Source organism: Epargyreus clarus, unplaced genomic scaffold, assembly GCF_041222505.1.
Source record: "Epargyreus clarus isolate Ecla_fem2 unplaced genomic scaffold, WU_Ecla_fem_2.2 ptg000027l, whole genome shotgun sequence".
Taxonomy (NCBI): Eukaryota; Metazoa; Arthropoda; class Insecta; order Lepidoptera; family Hesperiidae; genus Epargyreus; species Epargyreus clarus.
In genome coordinates, this window is record NW_027332234.1 from 5,272,136 (window position 1) to 5,291,906 (window position 19,771).

Genomic DNA, 19,771 nt, shown 5'->3' on the forward strand with positions numbered 1-19,771 from the left:
TAGGTATGCCAATAACGTAAACGTCGTTGAAGTCGCAAAAGTGAACAGCATAAACCCCCTTTATACTGTGGAGTTATTACATCATACGAGGTTTGATATAATGATAGGTATACTAGTATTATATGGATGTAAGATACGGGCACAAAATGAACAAACTCGCTGAATGCACATACTCGTAATTTGATTACATGTTCATATTTTCTGTTACATGATCACATTTATACTATACTCTGGACTTACACCATACTAGATATATTAGTAACATATTGTAAAATATAGGCACAAATTCAACTAACTCGGAAAATGGGGATACGTAATTCGGTTACGTGTTAATATTTTCTGTTCCACGATCACATGTGTCATAACTGTTAGCGGAGGTTTAATATATTGCAGTATATTTATCAAGCGTATAAGTTTATTTAGCACATGGAAACCAATCACGTTAATGGTTTGGTTTATCGTTAATAACAGGATTATCCCATTATTCGATACAGAATTGTATATAAAATTTAAGTTGAAAACGACCTATGCATGCCCACGAGTCTACCTAATAAAAAGTATTTAGGTATGGTCCCTTTAGGACATTTAAAATCAAATTCAAATAATATTGAAGTCCTTGTATTGTATTGTATTTGTATCTATTATAGCTATTTGAAAGTGACTTCAGTGATTGAAGGAATTGAGTATCATATTAATAGTAAATTGGTATCTTGTAAGAGCACATTTCTTACCTAATTCTCTAAGAATGAGACATAAATACTATGCTCGAAAAGAATAACTCCCCGCAGTTGAGTAAAAATATAATTTGATAAAATTTGAAGAACTTTGTATACTAATAAAAAAAGCTAGTAAAGATGCTAAATTACTTAGAACAGGTTCGTCGGAGAAACTAACTTAAGCGTCGTTAGTTTAACTTAAAGTGAGAAGAGAGACAAAGAAACAACAAAGAGACAAATTTAGTTCGTCCTTCAGGCACTTAGTACTTTTCACGGCTTATTAATGTGGGTCTATTTATACCCATTTAATTTATGTGGGCGTTAGTCTATGTCCCTTGAGACGCTAAAGATTAGGCGGTTAAGTAATAGCAACGTTTTGTTAACGAAATTGGGTACCACCAGTAGGACTACCATGAGGTTACAAAAGTATTATTCAAAAGTATTATTTATTAAATCAAATCGCTAGCGAATGTCATTATGATCTATTGCCATACAAATTCGGTCCCATGAGTCATTAATTTGACAGACGTTGTCAAGAAATACCGTAACGATAGTAGTTATGTTATTCACTAGCAAAATGACAATAGTTTTCTATTTACCATTTCTATAGTGGCGTTTCTATGCCAACTCATGGTAATGCTACAGATAACTTTAACGTTACTTTAACTAACCAGTACCCTTACCATGAGTTTAACGTTTTGACAAATATGAATGTCTAAATTGACAAATAGCGCTTTATGTTTTGTCTCTCTTTTTTGCGAACATGTGAGGTAGACAAAAAGGCTTGAGCACTTACTTCTTGTTACGTTTACTCAGTCTACTAAGCAAACAGAACAGAATAATAGATTGAGAAAACGTAACGTAAACTTGTGGCATGTTTTGAAAACTCATGGTAAGGTTACAGCCTTCAAACCTACGGAATATTCCGTTAATTAATTAATAAGCAATTCATGTGATGTCCCATTGTAGTTACGGTTGACATCACTACTAACATTTGGGTGGGTTGCATCGAAAGCCTATTTAAAGTTTGCGTTAAAATTAACTATTCTGTGTTGCACCAGTTTGTTTTATGTTTTATATTTGTTCTTAGTCTATGAAGTAAGACCTCTTATCTAACTTTCAATATCTTTTGGTTACAGGTGGCGGTGCGAGTAGTTCAGGGGTATCCGTTTCGACCCAGGTAGGTCCTTATTTAACTACTTTTTTAAATATTTAAATGCAGTCCACCTAATGGTAAGTGTCTACTGCTGTCGTTAGATATCTGTAATTAACCCCAATTAAAATAAGATGCTAATTCAGGTTGGCCACGGGTGCGTTGTTCCCCTTGAGGATTAAGTTTTATCGCCTCAGATAAGCATCTCTTATAACTGCTGTTATTAAGCAGAAATAGGCAAATATAGGCGAAGCGGTGGCACCTCCCGAGTCGAGCCTCAAAGCGTTCTACCACTGTTATCGATTAATTTGTATGTAGGTAATCTATGTTTATTAATATGTACTGATTTATATTAATTGGCATTGATATAACTCGCATGGTTTAGCTTCGCATATAGTATTTAGTATTAGCTTCGAATAAATCCTTAAAGAAATGACGGTCTAAAAATATTTATTGATCAAAATACGAAACTTTGAAGAAGCCTTGCTTATGATTAAATATCTCTCACTTACAGAGAATATTGTTCTAACAATTTGATTTATTTCATCCTAATTAAACTAAATTGACAACGTCGTAGATTGTATTACATCAAAGGATAGTAATTGGAACCTTACATTTTGATTTATTATTTTCTTTATTTATTTAGTGTTTATATTTTTTGTAAATAAAAGATCGGAACGTTTGTTATACTTAAATAGAAAAAATAAAGTCTAACTGATAGAGTTACATCGGTTCATGGACATGTATACTCAGCCTCTAATAGGATGAGACGCATACCTGATGCTGAAAACGAATATTTATTTTATTCCTCATGACTAAGTTATAATGACCCCTGCTATCTATCTTCTACTCGTTTATAAACAGAATAGAGTAACATTTGACATTGAAAAAGATATAAGAAAGAAATAAGTGGAGTGGACCTACGGAGGGCTCTACCACCATTCATAAATATAAATAGGTTCGAATAATTATACTGGAATAATAAACATAGTTTAAGTTAAGTTTAAAGCAAACATAGTTAAATTAAATTATTCAACATCTGGTCCTAAATATAAGATTTGTGAGTAATTTACACATAAATTATGGTCTTTAAAAGTACAAGTTTCATATATAAATAATTTCAAATAAATATAAAACAAGGCATAATCAGAAACTCAATCTATATAATACATAAAGGAATGTTTGTCCGTATGTCCTTTACAGAATCGTAAACAATGCATTTGATCGTATGATGATATTTAGCAAAGTTGTTATGCATGAGCCCACGAAGCTTTTTTAGTTGGTACGACCTATTATTTTCAATTATTGTGCATCATATTATTATTTTTTTAAAAACGCGGGTGAAGCCGCAGACACGACTAGTCAGAAATAAATATCAAATAACATTAATTATCGAAGTTCTATTTCAATTCAAGAAGCAATTTAATAATCGAGAACTAATTCGAAAATGGAATGGCTTACCAATTGAAATAGCTGTTGTTTGGGAATTCGCTAACTGAATTTAATCTGACGACTTCAGCTGCAGTTGTCGCTAATCGGTTGAGGAATGGTAGTAAACTTAATAGCTGGCTTGCAAGCGTTAATGAATGTGAATATTTAAACATAAAATGGAAAATATTTGATTTTTAAAGAGGTTATAAGAGGTTATATAACTTTCTAAATTTATCAATGTCATTAAGGCTATTAGCACCTAACTTAGCTGAAGCAAAAGAGCAGCAATATGATATAATGTCAATGTGTGCAAATTTATATGATTTTGGTTCTACGTATGGATACTAATTTCGGGACAATCGGTTTAATAGCAATTATTAAAAATATTGTTTTTGAATTCTGATATAGGACTAAAGAGTTGTCAAATATTTTGAAATACTTTTTTCGACACTAGATTTTGGTATTAGTTGTAGGGAATTAATCAAGATTTGGCCTTTAAATATAAACGTAGCAGATCAGTAAAAATCTTATAAAAACTTATTTATAAGAAAATATTTTTTTAAAATGTATATGGATATAATTATAGAGAATACTTTTATAAAGGCTATCAATACAGATAAACTCGACTTTTATCATTTAACTGCTTAAATATTATCGTAATGTTTCTCCAATGGTAATACTTTTATCAGAAAAGCAAACGGTGTTAATAATATTTCACTTCATTAGGGAAGAGCTTTAAGGAAAAGCTTTAAGTAAGAGAAACTAGATTGGAAACTGGAAGCAAAGCTCGCTGGAACGTAACAAACTACATTTAATTTACTAATAGAAAATAGAAATACTGAGAACTGAAGCTTTTCAATCGGATTTAATTAAATTTTGTATCTCTCGATTGAGTAAACAAATTAATTTTATTTACATAGCATTTATCGGTATTAAATAACTATAAATTATTAAGGGATTATATTTAATTGATAACATTTGTTAGGTATCTTCGATGATAGTCGGTGGAGTAATTTTGGACCACGAGATTTGGCCTCAGCCACGTGTACCATTTACTCGTACTCCATTCTGATTTTTTAATTTTATACTTCTTAAATGGATAATATATCAATAGTAATTCGGGCTGGTGATCTTTTTCCTTAATATTTCAAATATGCCACTATTCTTGAAAATAACAGGATAAAATAGGAATAGATTCCCTTATCACTTGCGTGAAAGGCTAAAACATATACTGTTAGACTGCTATATGAAAGGAATATCCTCGCGGCTTCAGTAGATTGCAATCGATGTGCAAACGTCTGGTCGAGAGTGCTTGGGTGACCTCTTGCGCGTGTTTCAAATGATATTTAAGGTTTTACGGTTTTTCTGTTGTTTTCATTAGGCAGCAGTCGCTAAATCTTGTTGAAAGCCGATCGAATGGAAAATAATAATAAGAGCGACGCACATTATTTGCTCTTTTCGGTCATATAAGTCAAAATCCACTTCTAATAAAAATTAATTTCCATTTCATAAATTTAACGTATTTTGCTTACATTTACGGTTCATAATACAAACGGGAACCATTAAAGAGGCAGTTATAGAAATACACCGGGACTTTTCACTCACGCCATCTGCCGGCGTTACCTTTTATTGCAATACGGTGCCAACGTTTACGATTTCACATTTCATTAAAAATAATATTGAATACATTTTTAGTACGAAATTTGATTTGGAAAGTAAAATACTCGTATAATAACTACAGACCGTGTAAAAGTTATATGGATTGTTTTAAAAATGAAGTTATATTTTCAATTCGACGAAATAACAGTGATGTAGGTACACTTGATATATTTGATGATTTTATAAAGTTCTGCCTATGCAATCCAATTTTTATCTCTAAAATAATAATGATTCGTAGAATTACTGAGAACCTTTTAAAACTTTTTTATCTTTACTCTAAAAATAATAAGTCGTAAAAGTAAACTTACATTTATGAGCTATTTGTTTATAATATAACAGAGTTATTATGAACGAACTAAATAAATTACCTCATTAGATAGTAGGTAAGTTTTCTTGACAACTTACGTAAAATAAGACGAATACAGAAAATTAAGCAACCAGCACATTTTTAAGACAAATTTATTTTTAACCGAACAAAACACATACTCAGCAAATTCTCTTTCATGATAGTTTTACACAATGAGCAATATTCTTAATTAATGCAAATAGACACGGTTAACATATGAACATTAGACATAGCGGTGCCTGCGGTTAATACATAACTTACGTGGCATTACATGAGATACGAATGCATATATTATCACTGTTACATACCATAATGCATTTAACATCTACTTATTTTGATAGAAAAAATATATATATAGGCGATTATAGTAGGTAAAACAATGCGCGTTATTCAGTTGTGGCATCTAGAAAACATATTAATATTTATATCTTAATAAATCTAACACTAGGAATTATTAAAAGAAACGACTGCTTAAACATAATGGACGAATCCAATGACGTCTCACATGTAGTGCCTCAAGCCATTTGGGGTTTAGAACGTGCCAAAGATTGAGACATACATACAAATTCAATGTACGTAAACTTGAAAAAACATTAATCTTCGTATTTGGATAATAATACGTTTAACTAATACATAATATTGATTAATAAAATAGTACCTAAGTGGTACATCTTACATATACATCGGCACTATCATCATTTAATAAGTATTCTTGACGTAAACAAAAAATATTTAATCATCGTGTGTTTGTTACCTCGTAGCCAAGTTACAATATTAAAGTTACAAAGAAAAATAAATTAGCTATGCGCAGTATCCGTAAACAAATTGTCCCTTGGTTTAATCTATTTTGAAACTAATTTTGATCGGTCAGGTGTACGAGGAGATTAAATTTTGGAAGCCATTAGACTGGCTGGGAGTGCTTACGATGAAAGCTTGAAAATACTCTAAAATTAGTATAAAACATTCTATACATTGATGTACAGATAAATACATAGTCGAAACAACTAAAGTTACGTGATTCCTGAAAATAGTAGTAACATTAGTTATTGTATTACATTTAATTTTCTATGTTTATCAACGTTAAGTGTGTATGTGGGTAGGTGGATATTTGTCTCGAACGCATACGTCACAACTGTCATCAGGCAAGTGCCGCATGTGAGTCAGTCAGTGTGCGAACGTCAGCCCGACCGGACGTGGTGGTGCGTTAGCGTGGGCGAAATTATAATAGTATTGTATCAGTGTCAGGGACAATACAATAAATGTTACCAAAAATATGTTAAAACGATTTTGTTTATTTATTTTAGTATAGTAGCAGACGAGCTTGCAGTCCACCTCATGATCTCTGACATCTGTAATCAACCCCAGGTAGGATTAGATATTCCTACCTGAGATCGGCCACAGATGTGCCGCTACCCCTGAGGACTAAGCTGGAACGCCTCGGAAAAGTATGTCTCCCTTGCCACACCCTTCAAAACGGAACACAGCAGCGCCTAACACTGCTGTTATTAGGCAGAAATAAGTGATAACACCATTTCAAAAAATAACGGTATCATTTCATGGGTATTTGCTGTTACATGCACGTATTTTTATTGAGTGAAAAAACGGCAATGCTAGCTTGGTTATAATAGAAGGCTTATTAAAGAAATCTAGCTGATAACAAGACAAACAAGGAGAGCAGGGATCGGTGACCGAGGTACTAATTTTAGACGTTAGGGGTACTTCGGTATATCAGATTTATCCTGGTTGAGTGTTAGTACCTACATACGTAATGGCGGGATTATAATATTTCTAAGAAAATAATCCGATAAGTAGGCTTGTTTAGTCATATCTCTCTACAGAGTATATAAACCGCTGTTTTTGGTGCGAATACCGCGCCACCAACACACCCATTTTTCTTTACTATAGGTAAAGCTGCTGTATTTTGGTTTGAAATTTAGGAAGAGTGAAAGAGATAAATAATGGGGGTAGGTAGAAATACTAATGCTTATAAGGTTTCGTAACTAACTAAGCCCTAAGGGAAACGAGTAAATATAATATGATTGGCATTAGGTAGGCTCTAGTCCTATTTGCTGCTATTGAGATAGATTTTTTATGGATAACAAAGCTGTAATAACCATTTACGTAACATCAGGTGGTAACATATTTTTATCAATCCGATTTTATCTACGCTATTTTTATCTCATGAAAAATTGACGGGAAAGTTCTTTCGCAAGCTTTAGCGAACTTCTGGCTTAATCTATTTTAAATCTAAATTTGATCGATCAGGTGTGAACGCTATTAGACCGTAAGGGTGGCGGTGGCACCATCGATAAAAACAGTACACGTATTAAGGGCAAGGTGATATACCTACAATGACCTACATGTTATACTTCTAGAAAGGTGAAGGTGAGATGTTTATTAATATACAATGATTTAGTATTATAAATAAAAATAAAACGTTTTTACAATAGTTTATATAATAGTTAAAGTAATTATTCTTAAGTTAAAGCGTTCCCACACAATAAGCGGGCTATTAAAAAGTTAAAAAAAACCTTGTAAAAATACGGATATTTTTAAGTAGAAATGTTATAACATTTAAATAGTGGAAAAAAACCATTTAACTATGTCAGTTTAACAACTCGTCTAATGATAAGAACCACATAAAAATCGGTTAACCGTTTGTTATAGTAAATAAAAATACGGATATTACGGATAACAAAAAATTGCAAGAGAGCCTTTTACGGTTTACCAAATTTTTCGCATAATCATATCATTATTTTGACGGCTCCATTATTGGATTTTACCCCGAAACTCATCATCAATCTTCAGGAAGGCGCTTTTAACCCCAAAAAATACCGATCTGCATTTTATCATCTCCCTAAAGCGTCGTTTATAACGTTTATGCCTTTATTTATCGGCATGAAGAGCTGCGATAGCCTAGCGGAATTTTCGACCTTTCATAATAAATGTCCAGGTTCGATCGTGTTCTATCTCATGTGTTCTAATGGTAAGGGAAATCAGAAATATCTCAAGCACATCTTTTTTTTTTCTTCTCTCGAGGGGGAAACCTTCAAAAGGTACCCGACGACGTGGGAGCGACGCCGGGTTATGTGGGATTTTTACCGCACTAAAACCCCCCTGGTGGCCGTCCTCAACGCTTGTTGGAGAACTCCGGGATCTCCGACGGAACACAACCGGAGCCCTCCAAGCGCGATGCCCAACGGGCTCTACCCTGGGGGAGCAGTTTTCGCTCCTCCCACATCATGTAGTGCTTACGACGGTATGCGACCACACATACCACCGTCCTTACCGGGGTCGCTTGCTGTACGGTTTGAGCTCCCACTCTTGACGCCCGCAACCCCGGTAGCCCCCTTTTAGTCGCCTCCTACGACAGGCAGGGGATACCGTAGCCCTATTCTAGTCCCGGAACTACAGGGACAATCTCAAGCACACCTACGTAGGTGTGCTTGAGATTGTCATAGACATAGACACGTGTCTAGTACGAATGTTTTCTAGAAAGTTTGCAAATCTGCATTCTTCCACCGAAACGCTAAAAGCGTTTCACTCTAAAAATAAGTTTGTAGTGTTACAACCTTACTAGTTCAAAAACCTTTCTATGATTTATCAGTCCATCACAGCTCTATGCATTCTCCATTCTAGCATTAATAATCATTCAATGGTTTATTTTTAATTTATTGAGCAAATATTTCACAGCAGAGAAGTAAATCATTCTACATTAAATTTCATCGGGATATTTAATAACTTTTAATGAGAGTCATTTGTATGAAGCATTTTCTAAGATGGGGATGAAGTATGACGTCATTTTGTTGTTATTTATCTTTGCCTACTGGGCGGCAGATAAATTTGGATGAAATTATCTGCGTTCATAGCCTACTCCAATAGTACTTGAAATTAATTATATCTTGCTACTAGCTGACCCGGCAAACGTTGTGTTGCCATATAAATAAAAATATGTTAAGGGTGAACAACCCTTATCACTTAGGGGTATGTAAAATAGATAGTAGCCGATTCTCAGACCTACTAAATATGCATATAACATTTGGTGAAAATCGGTAAAGCCGTTTCGGAGTAAGGTAACTAACATTGTGACACGAGAATTTTATATATAAGATAAACTTTTTTATTATGATCATTTGACATTGTAATATATATTTACATAGATAAATAAAAAACTTGACATTAAAGGTTAAAATAACAAATGAATACACCTGATAAATTATCACTGCTAAACATATCTGTAAGCAACTCGATATAGATCAGGGGTTCTGAAGCCATAGAAAAAATAAAAAAATAGGTGAAGAAATAGGTGTGGTGAAGATAGGTATCTTCACCACACCTATTTATAGTCGTCAGTTTTTGGGAGGTCCCCAGTAAAATTATGAAAGCAAATCTTTTAACCTACTTTAAAACATTAATAACAAACACAACAATATAACACTTAAAGAATAACTAAAGACATAAGGTGGTAAGTTGGTAAAGGGGATGACAGTAACTACATTAAAACTTGTGCCTCTATTTACAAACTAAAATAGTTTACAGTTTACAATAAGGCCCAAGTTAAAAGCATATTCGTGTTTCTGTGGAAAGTTTATGGGAAATGTATATCAGAAAGTTTTCTTGAAGTAAAGATAACTACTGTATGTGAAGAAATTCAAATTTATTCTAAATTTTATTGTGTCGTAAGGAGGCTAAAAGATTATTATCTTTGGAATATATATAGAAGTCAGGTAAACTTAATGATAGTGAATAAAAACTATACTTACTAAACTACATGAGAAATATTTATAAGTATATTACATTTTTTCAAAATAAATAAAATTACAAAAGAAATTTTCGCGAATATTTTAGACGCTGTTCGAAACTTGAACGTCATTAACGATCCAATTTTTGGGGCCCTATATTTCAGAAGATTAACGTTACGGAGTTAATTCCTTCCACTCGACGTGAATGATAGCGCTATTAGAAATTGCTACCTACAGCTATTTTGAATTTTATGTGTGCTTTTTATGGCACCAAAATTGTTATTGTAGATGATAAGACTCGTGAGATTAGTTGCGTTTATCGTGGAGAACGACAATTAGTTAAATTAATAAACACTAAAGTAACTTCGTGATTCGACTCCAGTGCTACCATCGCCACGCCTTTTTTGCCTTGTAATTGGAATGTAACGTTACTGTTTTCTATTTTAAAAAATATGTAGAAATTATGGTTATGTAGAATCTTACACAGAGAGTGCCAACTTAGTAGCCGTAGTAGTCGTAAAGCATAAATAATATGGCCGAACTCAGGTAGGACTTATTTGCTGTTGACTACAACTCCATGGGTAGCAGCCGCTTACCGCTTAGAAGAGAGAGCCGTGCTAAGCCGTGGGCCGTAACAAAGTTTGCAATAATTTTAACAATAATAATTTTTTTTTGTCAACAGGCAGACATAGCACATTCAGCAAAAGGATACGAGTCAGAGGATGAAAACGCGGGCAGAAAGTGGCAGAGGGCCAGCGAAGAACGGCCAGCCAGCAAGACGACAATGTACTCTAAACAGGTATGTTACTCGTCATACTAATAATATATAGGCATTAGTAAGATCACAGTACAAGTATCTTTAAACTGTGGTAAGACCCACCGCTAGTATTATCCGGGACTACTAAGAGTAATGTGCCAATTTCTGGCAAGCAATTTTGTGTTTCGTGAAACTAACAATCTAACTCCACTTAACTCCTTCTATTTTAAGAGGAGATCTGGATCTAATAGTGGGATCGAAATAATTTGATAATCATTCTGCAATGGAACATCTGAATCAGTTTAACATCAAAAAGCTAAAAAAAAGTAAGATACTTTTGTACTACATACATTATTATTGTACCATGATGTGGGTGAAATCCTAAATCACGATTGTAATAAATTCGCTGATACCTTTTTGTTTGATGGATGTAGTTACTCTACGCAGGGTATAACTTGTGGATTTGCTGAGATTTAGGCTTCATAAAAGAATAATGGATAGTTGTAGAATAAGGAGAGAATAATAGAGGAGTAGTGAGTGAAGAGATTGAATAAATTACACTACTAAATACTAACACAATACATGTCGAGGGACATGATCGATTGATTCATAAATATAATAATACGATCAGTCAACGTCTATGCATGTTTAATTACATTTTTGAAATAACAATAAACAGAAAGTCTGATGATGATAATCGTGATAAATGACTTGATAATTTACGATGACGATAACTTCTGACTATGTTCATGGCCAGGAGATGATGTTCTACTCTTTCTGGTAGATGTTCTTAGTGAGTTTATTCTATAACTACAATTACATTATCATAATTCAAATTTAAAAAGTGTGCAATACTGATTAGTCCTAATATTGTGTATGATTTTTGTAGCGCTAAATTAATTTTGAATATTTGTATTCCCAGGAGTTCCGAGAGCAATACTGCATCAACAACAAACAACTGGATCTGCTGGAGCTGGAGAAGTCCAAGAAGGACAGATTCCTCGGATGTTTGTCCCAATACCATATCGAGAGTCCATGTTCACGAGCCAATAGGTATGTCTGCATTATTTTATTTATTCTTAATCAATTTCATAAAATATTACAATGTGATAAGCACGAAGATGAACTACCGAATATTGGATATTATTCCTTATTTTACCTTGCATATTAGGAATTAATTTCACATACTTTAGAAAAATATTACAATGAAATTCCCAGGGTTCAAAGAGAGAGGTTAAGAGAGATGACGCTACGCCATGGTAAGTAGCTACTGCCTCTCAAGGACATCTGTAATCAACCCCAGATAAGGCTAACCTTTAGATTCCTACCCGAAGTCGGCCACAGAGGCGCCGCTAGCCCTGAGAACGTAGCATCAAAACTGACGCTACGTATTCCTACTTTTGACATAAAAGCTGTATAATATTTGCGTTGTACATGTGAATATGCAAAACATTATTGAATGCATTACTGTACTTGTTTAAAAAAAACTTTATTATATCCTAAATATGAAGCTTTACAATAGGCTTCACGATGCTTTTATCCATTGTATAGTAACTTTAGTTTTAGTTCTTTGTACCCCAGATTTCTTTGTGTCTAACATTTCGCTGAAGTAAACGGTTTGTTTTCATTTGAAGTACCTACCCAGATACCTTGCAGTTGCACAGTTTGTACCTTCCTTACTCTTAATAATTTTTCATATTTTTTGTAATGTGACATGATTTTTTCTCATATTTTTGTCCCATTTTTCGTGAAATATAACGTTTGTCTCTGATTGTTAAACTGTCATCATATTAATTAATTTTTTTACTTCCAACTATGCAAAACCTTATGCAGTAAATTCAAATTTTCATGCAAGATAAAATAAAACCAATTTCTTTATCGATACAAAAGCGTGAAGCTTCCTTTTAGTCGATCCCTTGAGTTCGATCAGCGCGTCGTCCATGCATAACATATGAGGCTAGTTTTCGATGTTCGGGTTGAAAATTTATTACTCATAGGCAAGTAATAAAAATTTCGTCGATAGATTCAGGGAGAGCTTTGTTATCTACTGCTATAATTTAAACTTATATAATGATATTTTCTTCGTCGTCAATTTTGTATGAAAATAAAAAATTATAGTAGGTTCCATCGTGTAGATTTGTTACAAAAATCTATTTTAAAATAATTTCCAATTTTATTACTCACATTATTATTACTTCAGCTTTAAGTATGTTATTCATTTCATAGTTATCTAAAGTACAATATGAAACGGTGCCTTTAATTTTTAGTATTCAATAAACTTGATCGCGAACTGTTCTGTCCAAAATTGTTTCCATAAACAATTTTGTTATTATTACAAGAGTGTGAGGCTTGCACACGGTCCATCCCTTGAGTTCTATCAGCTCTCCGTCCATGCATAACATATGAGACCTGTTTTCTACGTTAACATTGGAAATTTATTATCCCCATACAAGTAATAACAATATTCTCTATAGATTTAAATGGAATGGCCAACGTTATCATGATTAATGGTCTTTTAGCCGATAAAATCATGTTTACAATAATACCTCTGTTTTTATTTAACGGTGGTGGTGTGTAAGTACCACCGTAGGCCTATACAAAATAAAAATATTTCGTTTCATTTTGTTGTTTAAAAAAATTACGTTTTCCCTCATTGTTTATTTCTATTTCAAACAGGACTTCTTGGTTAGCTTGTCATTGTCTTCTTTATAATGTAAAACATTTTATATCATTATATTTTCAATTCTATAAGTATTGTAAACAGCTTGTTTATCCTTAACCCCTTCTATAGCGTGCATAGTTTTACTCCTGGCCTTAGAAATGTTACCATTTCGATTGGCTGTAAGTAAATTATAATATTTTATTCATACATTATTCATGTCTTTAAATTTATATGCTCAATTATTTTGCTATATAAAGACTGTAACTTTATACCGCTTACTTCACCGCGTTAATCTATACAATTTTCACGGTTAAGGTCCAAAGTCAATCCCTCGAGAGCTATCAGCACTCTATTCATGCATAACAAATAAGCCACTTCAGTTTTCTACGTACAGGTTTCAAATTTATTACTCCCATGCTAGTAATAACATATGTGTGTATTCAAATCGCATTTAGTTGTCTCATCGTAATTGATATCATAATTGGATACGAGAGACTTATATGTTTTACGGATTGTATCTTAGCAAAAATGTAATTCCATAACAAGAAACTTGTTGGGAGCATAATATTTGATTTGAATAAAGACTTGAGACCTCTGGCAACAGAGTAGTATGTTCTGTGCGTGAGACATAGTACTTATTATTTTAATTAGGTTTTAATTTTTTTTAGTTTAATAACATACTTAATTTGATGAAATCATAATGTAGTCACACAACGCATAATAGAAAAATCCATAATCATAGCAAAAACGAGAAAAGTTTAATAGGTTTCCTTGTAATCTTTTAAATCTTTGGTTACAAGTTACAAAAGTGATTAAACTCTAAATCAAACCAATGTGAGCCTACACTCATATGAGTAAAAGCGACGACTTTTGGTGTAAATCGTGTTTAATTTAATCGACAGTTTCATATTAATAGTACGGTTTAGCTGTATCGTCAGGAAATTATCCGGATTCTAGAAATTGGTCAAACTTAAGAAACCCTTTGTCATTCAATTTGTGTTATATTTCATAATAAACGTGGTGACTTTTTTTAATTTTTCGGGTACCTTTTGGCTTTAGATAAATTGATTATTTAATTCCATTACTAAGAAAAATACGTTTCTCCTTTTACGCTTGTTATGCTTCCCTAACATCATTTCCTCAATAAATGGATCCTTTCAAGAAGGTTAAGGTAACAAATTGGGCATTTTATTATTCCTCACCCTCGTAATAGTATTAGGTTTAGGGATAAACGAACGACTAACTGCTTAATATATTCGGCACTAACTTTCACTTCCTGGCTCTTCAGTGATTGCTATCGCTGTATTATATTCAGGGGTGGTAGAATTTGATCTCGTTTTTTTCCTGTCTTGTAATAAAAATAGTTAAGATGTTAAAATTATTTAGTGGAGTTTAATATTTGATATTTTATCGTAAAAAATGACATATTTAATTTTTGACCATCTTAAACTCAACCCCAAAGATGATTTAATCCCATTTATAATTTTTCTGCGATTCGGATGAATTTTGAATTAAAAAAAATCAATTTATTTCAAATGTTTTATTTTTATCTGTGTTATATCGATTTGATAAATCATTTCTTTTCCAGAGCATCATTTCTATCCGTGTGCGTCCGGCGGCGTGTGCCATCAGATGAGAACCTCAATACCGACTATGCACCCATTCAGCGGTATCCCAGGTAAGAGGAAAATTTTCTCATTGAAATGTTACGCCAATAATAGTCATAACAAGCAGTATTTGTGAAATTCTCTTTTGTTAGATTTCGCTTGATATTTTTTCCAACTTATGTTGCTTTTAGATATTGAAGTGAGCGTAAGATTTAACAGAATTTGTCAAGATTCTTAGAACAACGGTTTTTTAAATAAAAATAAATAAATCATTTGTAGTAATTACTTAAAACAATTACCGTTCCGATACCAATGACGAAAATGTTGATGCCTTTCGAATCCCTTTAATAGTAATTGGAATCAGTGACCTAATTATTTTATTATCAGGAACTGCTTAAATATTTAACAAGTCATCCAAAATATGATAAAATATCAGAGTTGGTCCTCAAATGAACCTCATTATAAGATTTATCGTTTAAAAATAAAATAAGCTTTTATTTAACGCATGTACTAAAACTAGTACTCATTGAGAATATTGAGATGAATCTAATAAGCCTAAACATGATGATATTTTACTTATTCTTATTTGTGTCAGATTACCTCAATATCAACTTGGTCGGTGTGTGATATCTTCTTATTCTATGAGCCCGTTCCCAGCAGTGGGACAATGATGATGATGTGAATCCAGGTTCGGCCAACCTTCACCAGCACCGCCCGAGGTTTGCGCCTACGACGCCGACCTGGAATGCTCGTACTTCCGCCGGCGGCCGAGGTCCGTGTGCAGTCAACCTGACCCCAAACGCTACACCTGGATGCCTGAGGATGAAGACTTCACCCGGATGGAGTGGCCACAGTAAGACTTCTTTTGTACAAGTTTATTCTCAACGCTTGAATTATGAGCTTCACTTGCCTGTACGTATTTATGAGTGTAAGGGAACAAAAATAAAAAGTATGCCTATGTAGTAATGTTAACTAAGAAATTTGACGACCTGCGTGGCGGAGCGGTCACCATACCGGTCTGACGTGCAAAGGGTCCCTGGTTCGATCCCCGGCCAGACAGATATCTAAATGATGAATTTAGATTTCTGTTTCAGGGTCTGGGTGTTTGTGTATTTGTCTATCTGTGTGTCCATGGCACCCACAACACAGGGAATCCTAGTGTGGGGCTGTGAGTGTAGAAAGTGTGAAAGAAAGTTTAATAAAAATATATCCAGGCATAAAATTAAAATTTAAAGTTTCGGTCAAGAGTCAAAACTACCTCACAAATTGATGAAAATTATATTAAGAATAAGTGAAACGGAAAAATAATTACTTTACTTGTGATACTTTTCAAAATTAAATTTGGTTAATTAGAAAATTGCAAATCGGGAGAACCGAAGTTCATATACTCGTAAGTTTTCCAAAAAAAGTATTTCTGCCTTATCTTAGAAATATAAGACTGCACTACATTAAGTAACTTGTGCATCAATACAAGTACCTTATGCAAATTAACTATACATATAGATAGTTACAATGTTTGTTGTAAATTATTCGATAATCACATTATAACTGTCAATTTCACTTGTTCACGACAGCTTATCAACTAAATTAATTCCTCTTAGAATTATTGTACCATGAATTTCGATGGACAGATTCAATCTTGTATTGTTATTGATATTCCAGTTGATTGCGTGAATATTTCAAACGTGAATCTGAGCAAATTGTTATTGGTGGAATAAATTCAGTACAGTAACATGTTTGTTCATTATTCTGGAAGTATAGAATGGCATAGAGTTTATCTGATGTGAAGAAGTCACTACATACCGTGACTATTTTGTCTAAATATTTCTATTGTCTATATTTTTTTAAAGATTTTATGCCTGAAGCTGATTAAAGTCGCAATAGATATATTACTTAGTGTTTGTAAAACCTCATATAAAGTTATGTGCGATAAATCAAAATAAAATATAACAGCATTGTCTTCCGGCTATAAAACACAAATGAGTGTACGGGTTAAGATCATAAGACCAATTTATGTTGGAACTATAAATTCCACCTAAAATGGTAAAGCTAATTTAGATGAGAGTAATGGGCTGAATGGATCTAATTCTATTAAAGGAGAATCTTAAAATGGCCTCAAAAGCGTTGATATTGAAAATATTTCCCGCTAACGCAATCCTTAGTAAAATATTGCCCCTTACTTTAAGGTACTAAAGGTAAGTGCAAACAAATTGGCCAAGCGAATTCATTGGACAAAAATTTAAGTATATAAATATCTAGTGATACGTAGTAACTATTTATTAATCTATGGTAATGCCAAGACAGCTGCAATTTTACATGATCATATTGTGCCCAAATGTACCTATATGATACATATAACAAAAATTAAGTACTTTTTTATTTCTTTCACTTTATCTAACGCTTGTAACATTTCTCGGTAGAGGAACCCTTAATAAAATATTGGCCTTTACTTTTTAGGTTCGCACAAACGCTGAAAGGTAGCATGTACTTGAGCAGATTCGTTGAATATTACATCGAAATGTTGGGGATAACCTTCATTATGTCAACAAGTTCACTTCCTACGTAATTCGAAGTGGGTCCCTTGTTAAAAAAAGTTTCTGAGAGAACATATTCAGCTTTGGGTCGATATGAAAAATGAGTTTACAATATTGTGAAAGTTGAAGGATGAACAATATGTAAAGGAAGGACAATATGTAAACTCGCAATAACCCTTGTATTATTCTGTTTGGAAAATTTCTGTTTGAATTGTGTTTATTATGTAAATTAACTATTGCCTTTATTATCATGGTTATACAAAGTACAAGAAGTGCTTCGTTTGTGATTTGACTTTGATTGATTTGATTTGATTATCTTTTCAGTATTACAATATTTTCATTTTCTTCATTTCTTTGATGTATTTGATGTTATTTTTGGTACTCTTTATCTTCTATCGCGTACACTTCCTTTCAAACTAAGGCAAAAAAAGGTTTTACAATAGTAATCCTTTCAGTAATAAAAACTTCTGTCATATGACCGATTTATCGTTTGTTAATGTAGTAGACAAAGTTCACAAATAGAACTTTTATCGATTATTATTTCTTTCTTTCAACATTTGTTTTCAAACATTATTTTTTCTTTATCTTGAGTCAAAATATTTCACAGTCATGATCTTTTCTAATGTATTCGATATGAACACATTACTTTCACCTCCACAAATTGTACGTAACAACTGGATTTGTTTCAGATCGGTAATAGAAGATAACGCGGGTTGGCCCCAGAATTACAATGTGGACCAAATCGCGTCAGTAAGCCGAGGAGGCTCTTTACCTAGACCCCCGTCTATAATACCGTAAGTATTTTCTGGTGTAATATCGAGACCAATATGAAATTCAGGGAAAATATCCACATGTATTTTCTTATGAACTCTGGCAAAATTCGATAAGAGTGTTTGGTGAAACCTTTTAATGTTTACTCAAGTCATGAATTTGAATAATTGGTTTGGTATCTTTGTTATGGAATGTTTTATTTTGTTCTATTTTTTATACAGTCAAAATACTTTGTGAATTAACACTTGAGATATTTGATATGATTTTGAATAATAACATTTCGTTAAACTGATCTTATAACCCTTGTGAGATAAACATTACGAACCAATTTAACAAATATAAAGGTCTTCACAAGTCTGACCTATCTTTCACTTAAACTAAACGAGGATTATATTCCCCTAATAAATACGGATATGCACGTAACGTTATGTGGGTAGTGTTTCATTTATCTTTTCCCTTTCATTGGCCCACGCGTAGAAAAGGTCCAGATAACGGCCAAGTAGCCCCAGATTAGTTTCGAATCGCAATTAGTTGCGAGAATTCTACTTTCGTAGTAAAGTATTTGTATGTGAATAGTCATTAAAAAAAAAGGAATTACATCAGATATAGACGATATAACTGGAGAAGGACTAAAATAATTAAATGGTAAAGATAGGCGGTACAACAAATGTAGCAGTATTTTAGAATCGAAACAATATTATGTACATATTGTGTACTGTAATGTGAAATGGAGAGTAGAATGCACAAGCACATCTCATTCATCTACTTTGACCAAACTTTCATCAAAAGTCACTAATTAGTCAGAATAATGTAATACCATGGGATTTTTATGGAAGAAGTTGGTCTTACACAGTGAAATCAACATGAGGTTAGCCATAGAAATCACTACCATATAGCGGCACGTAGTTTAAATATATTTTCTCTTTCCAGTTGCCCTGCACACACTCCAATACCTCCCCCGCCGCCACCGCCACCACTTACAATACCGCCCCATAGGTAACGCCAGTTTCTGAAAAAAGTGTTTAAAGTTTTCATAATAAAATTAGAACAATTTCATAGAATCATTTCTAATTTGAAATAATCAAGTTAAAATGAGATTACGAATTAGTTTTATGTTAAACAACACAATTGGTCTTTGCGACAAACATATTTGAATTTGTAATTTCTTATTAGATGATAAAAATTTCTTAACTTTTTGGATAACAGTGTCTTACTGTAAAATAATAATACCTATGCACTTTAGATAATATGTCTTCCATACATCCATATATTGCAAAAAAACATTTAAAAGGGTCATTTGATGAATGTCTGATGTAAACTAAATTTATGAAGCGCAAGTAAAAGTTTCAAATTATCTTCCAGCCCAATGTAAACTTATGCCTTTTAAAATTCC

The 19,771-nt window shown here is 33.0% G+C and overlaps 1 protein-coding gene across 1 annotated transcript in view; it reads left to right on the forward strand.

The window, feature by feature from the left end:
• The window catches only part of LOC140754120 (uncharacterized), a 258,660-nt gene that overhangs the window by 211,747 nt on the left and 27,142 nt on the right, over positions 1–19,771 (forward strand). Inside the window, exons 2-8 of the mRNA XM_073089038.1 lie at positions 1,856–1,896; positions 10,730–10,846; positions 11,727–11,857; positions 15,055–15,144; positions 15,762–15,926; positions 18,297–18,401; positions 19,309–19,374. Of these exons, the coding sequence (XP_072945139.1) occupies positions 1,856–1,896; positions 10,730–10,846; positions 11,727–11,857; positions 15,055–15,144; positions 15,762–15,926; positions 18,297–18,401; positions 19,309–19,374 (715 nt within the window). The remainder of the gene's footprint in view (positions 1–1,855; positions 1,897–10,729; positions 10,847–11,726; positions 11,858–15,054; positions 15,145–15,761; positions 15,927–18,296; positions 18,402–19,308; positions 19,375–19,771) is intronic.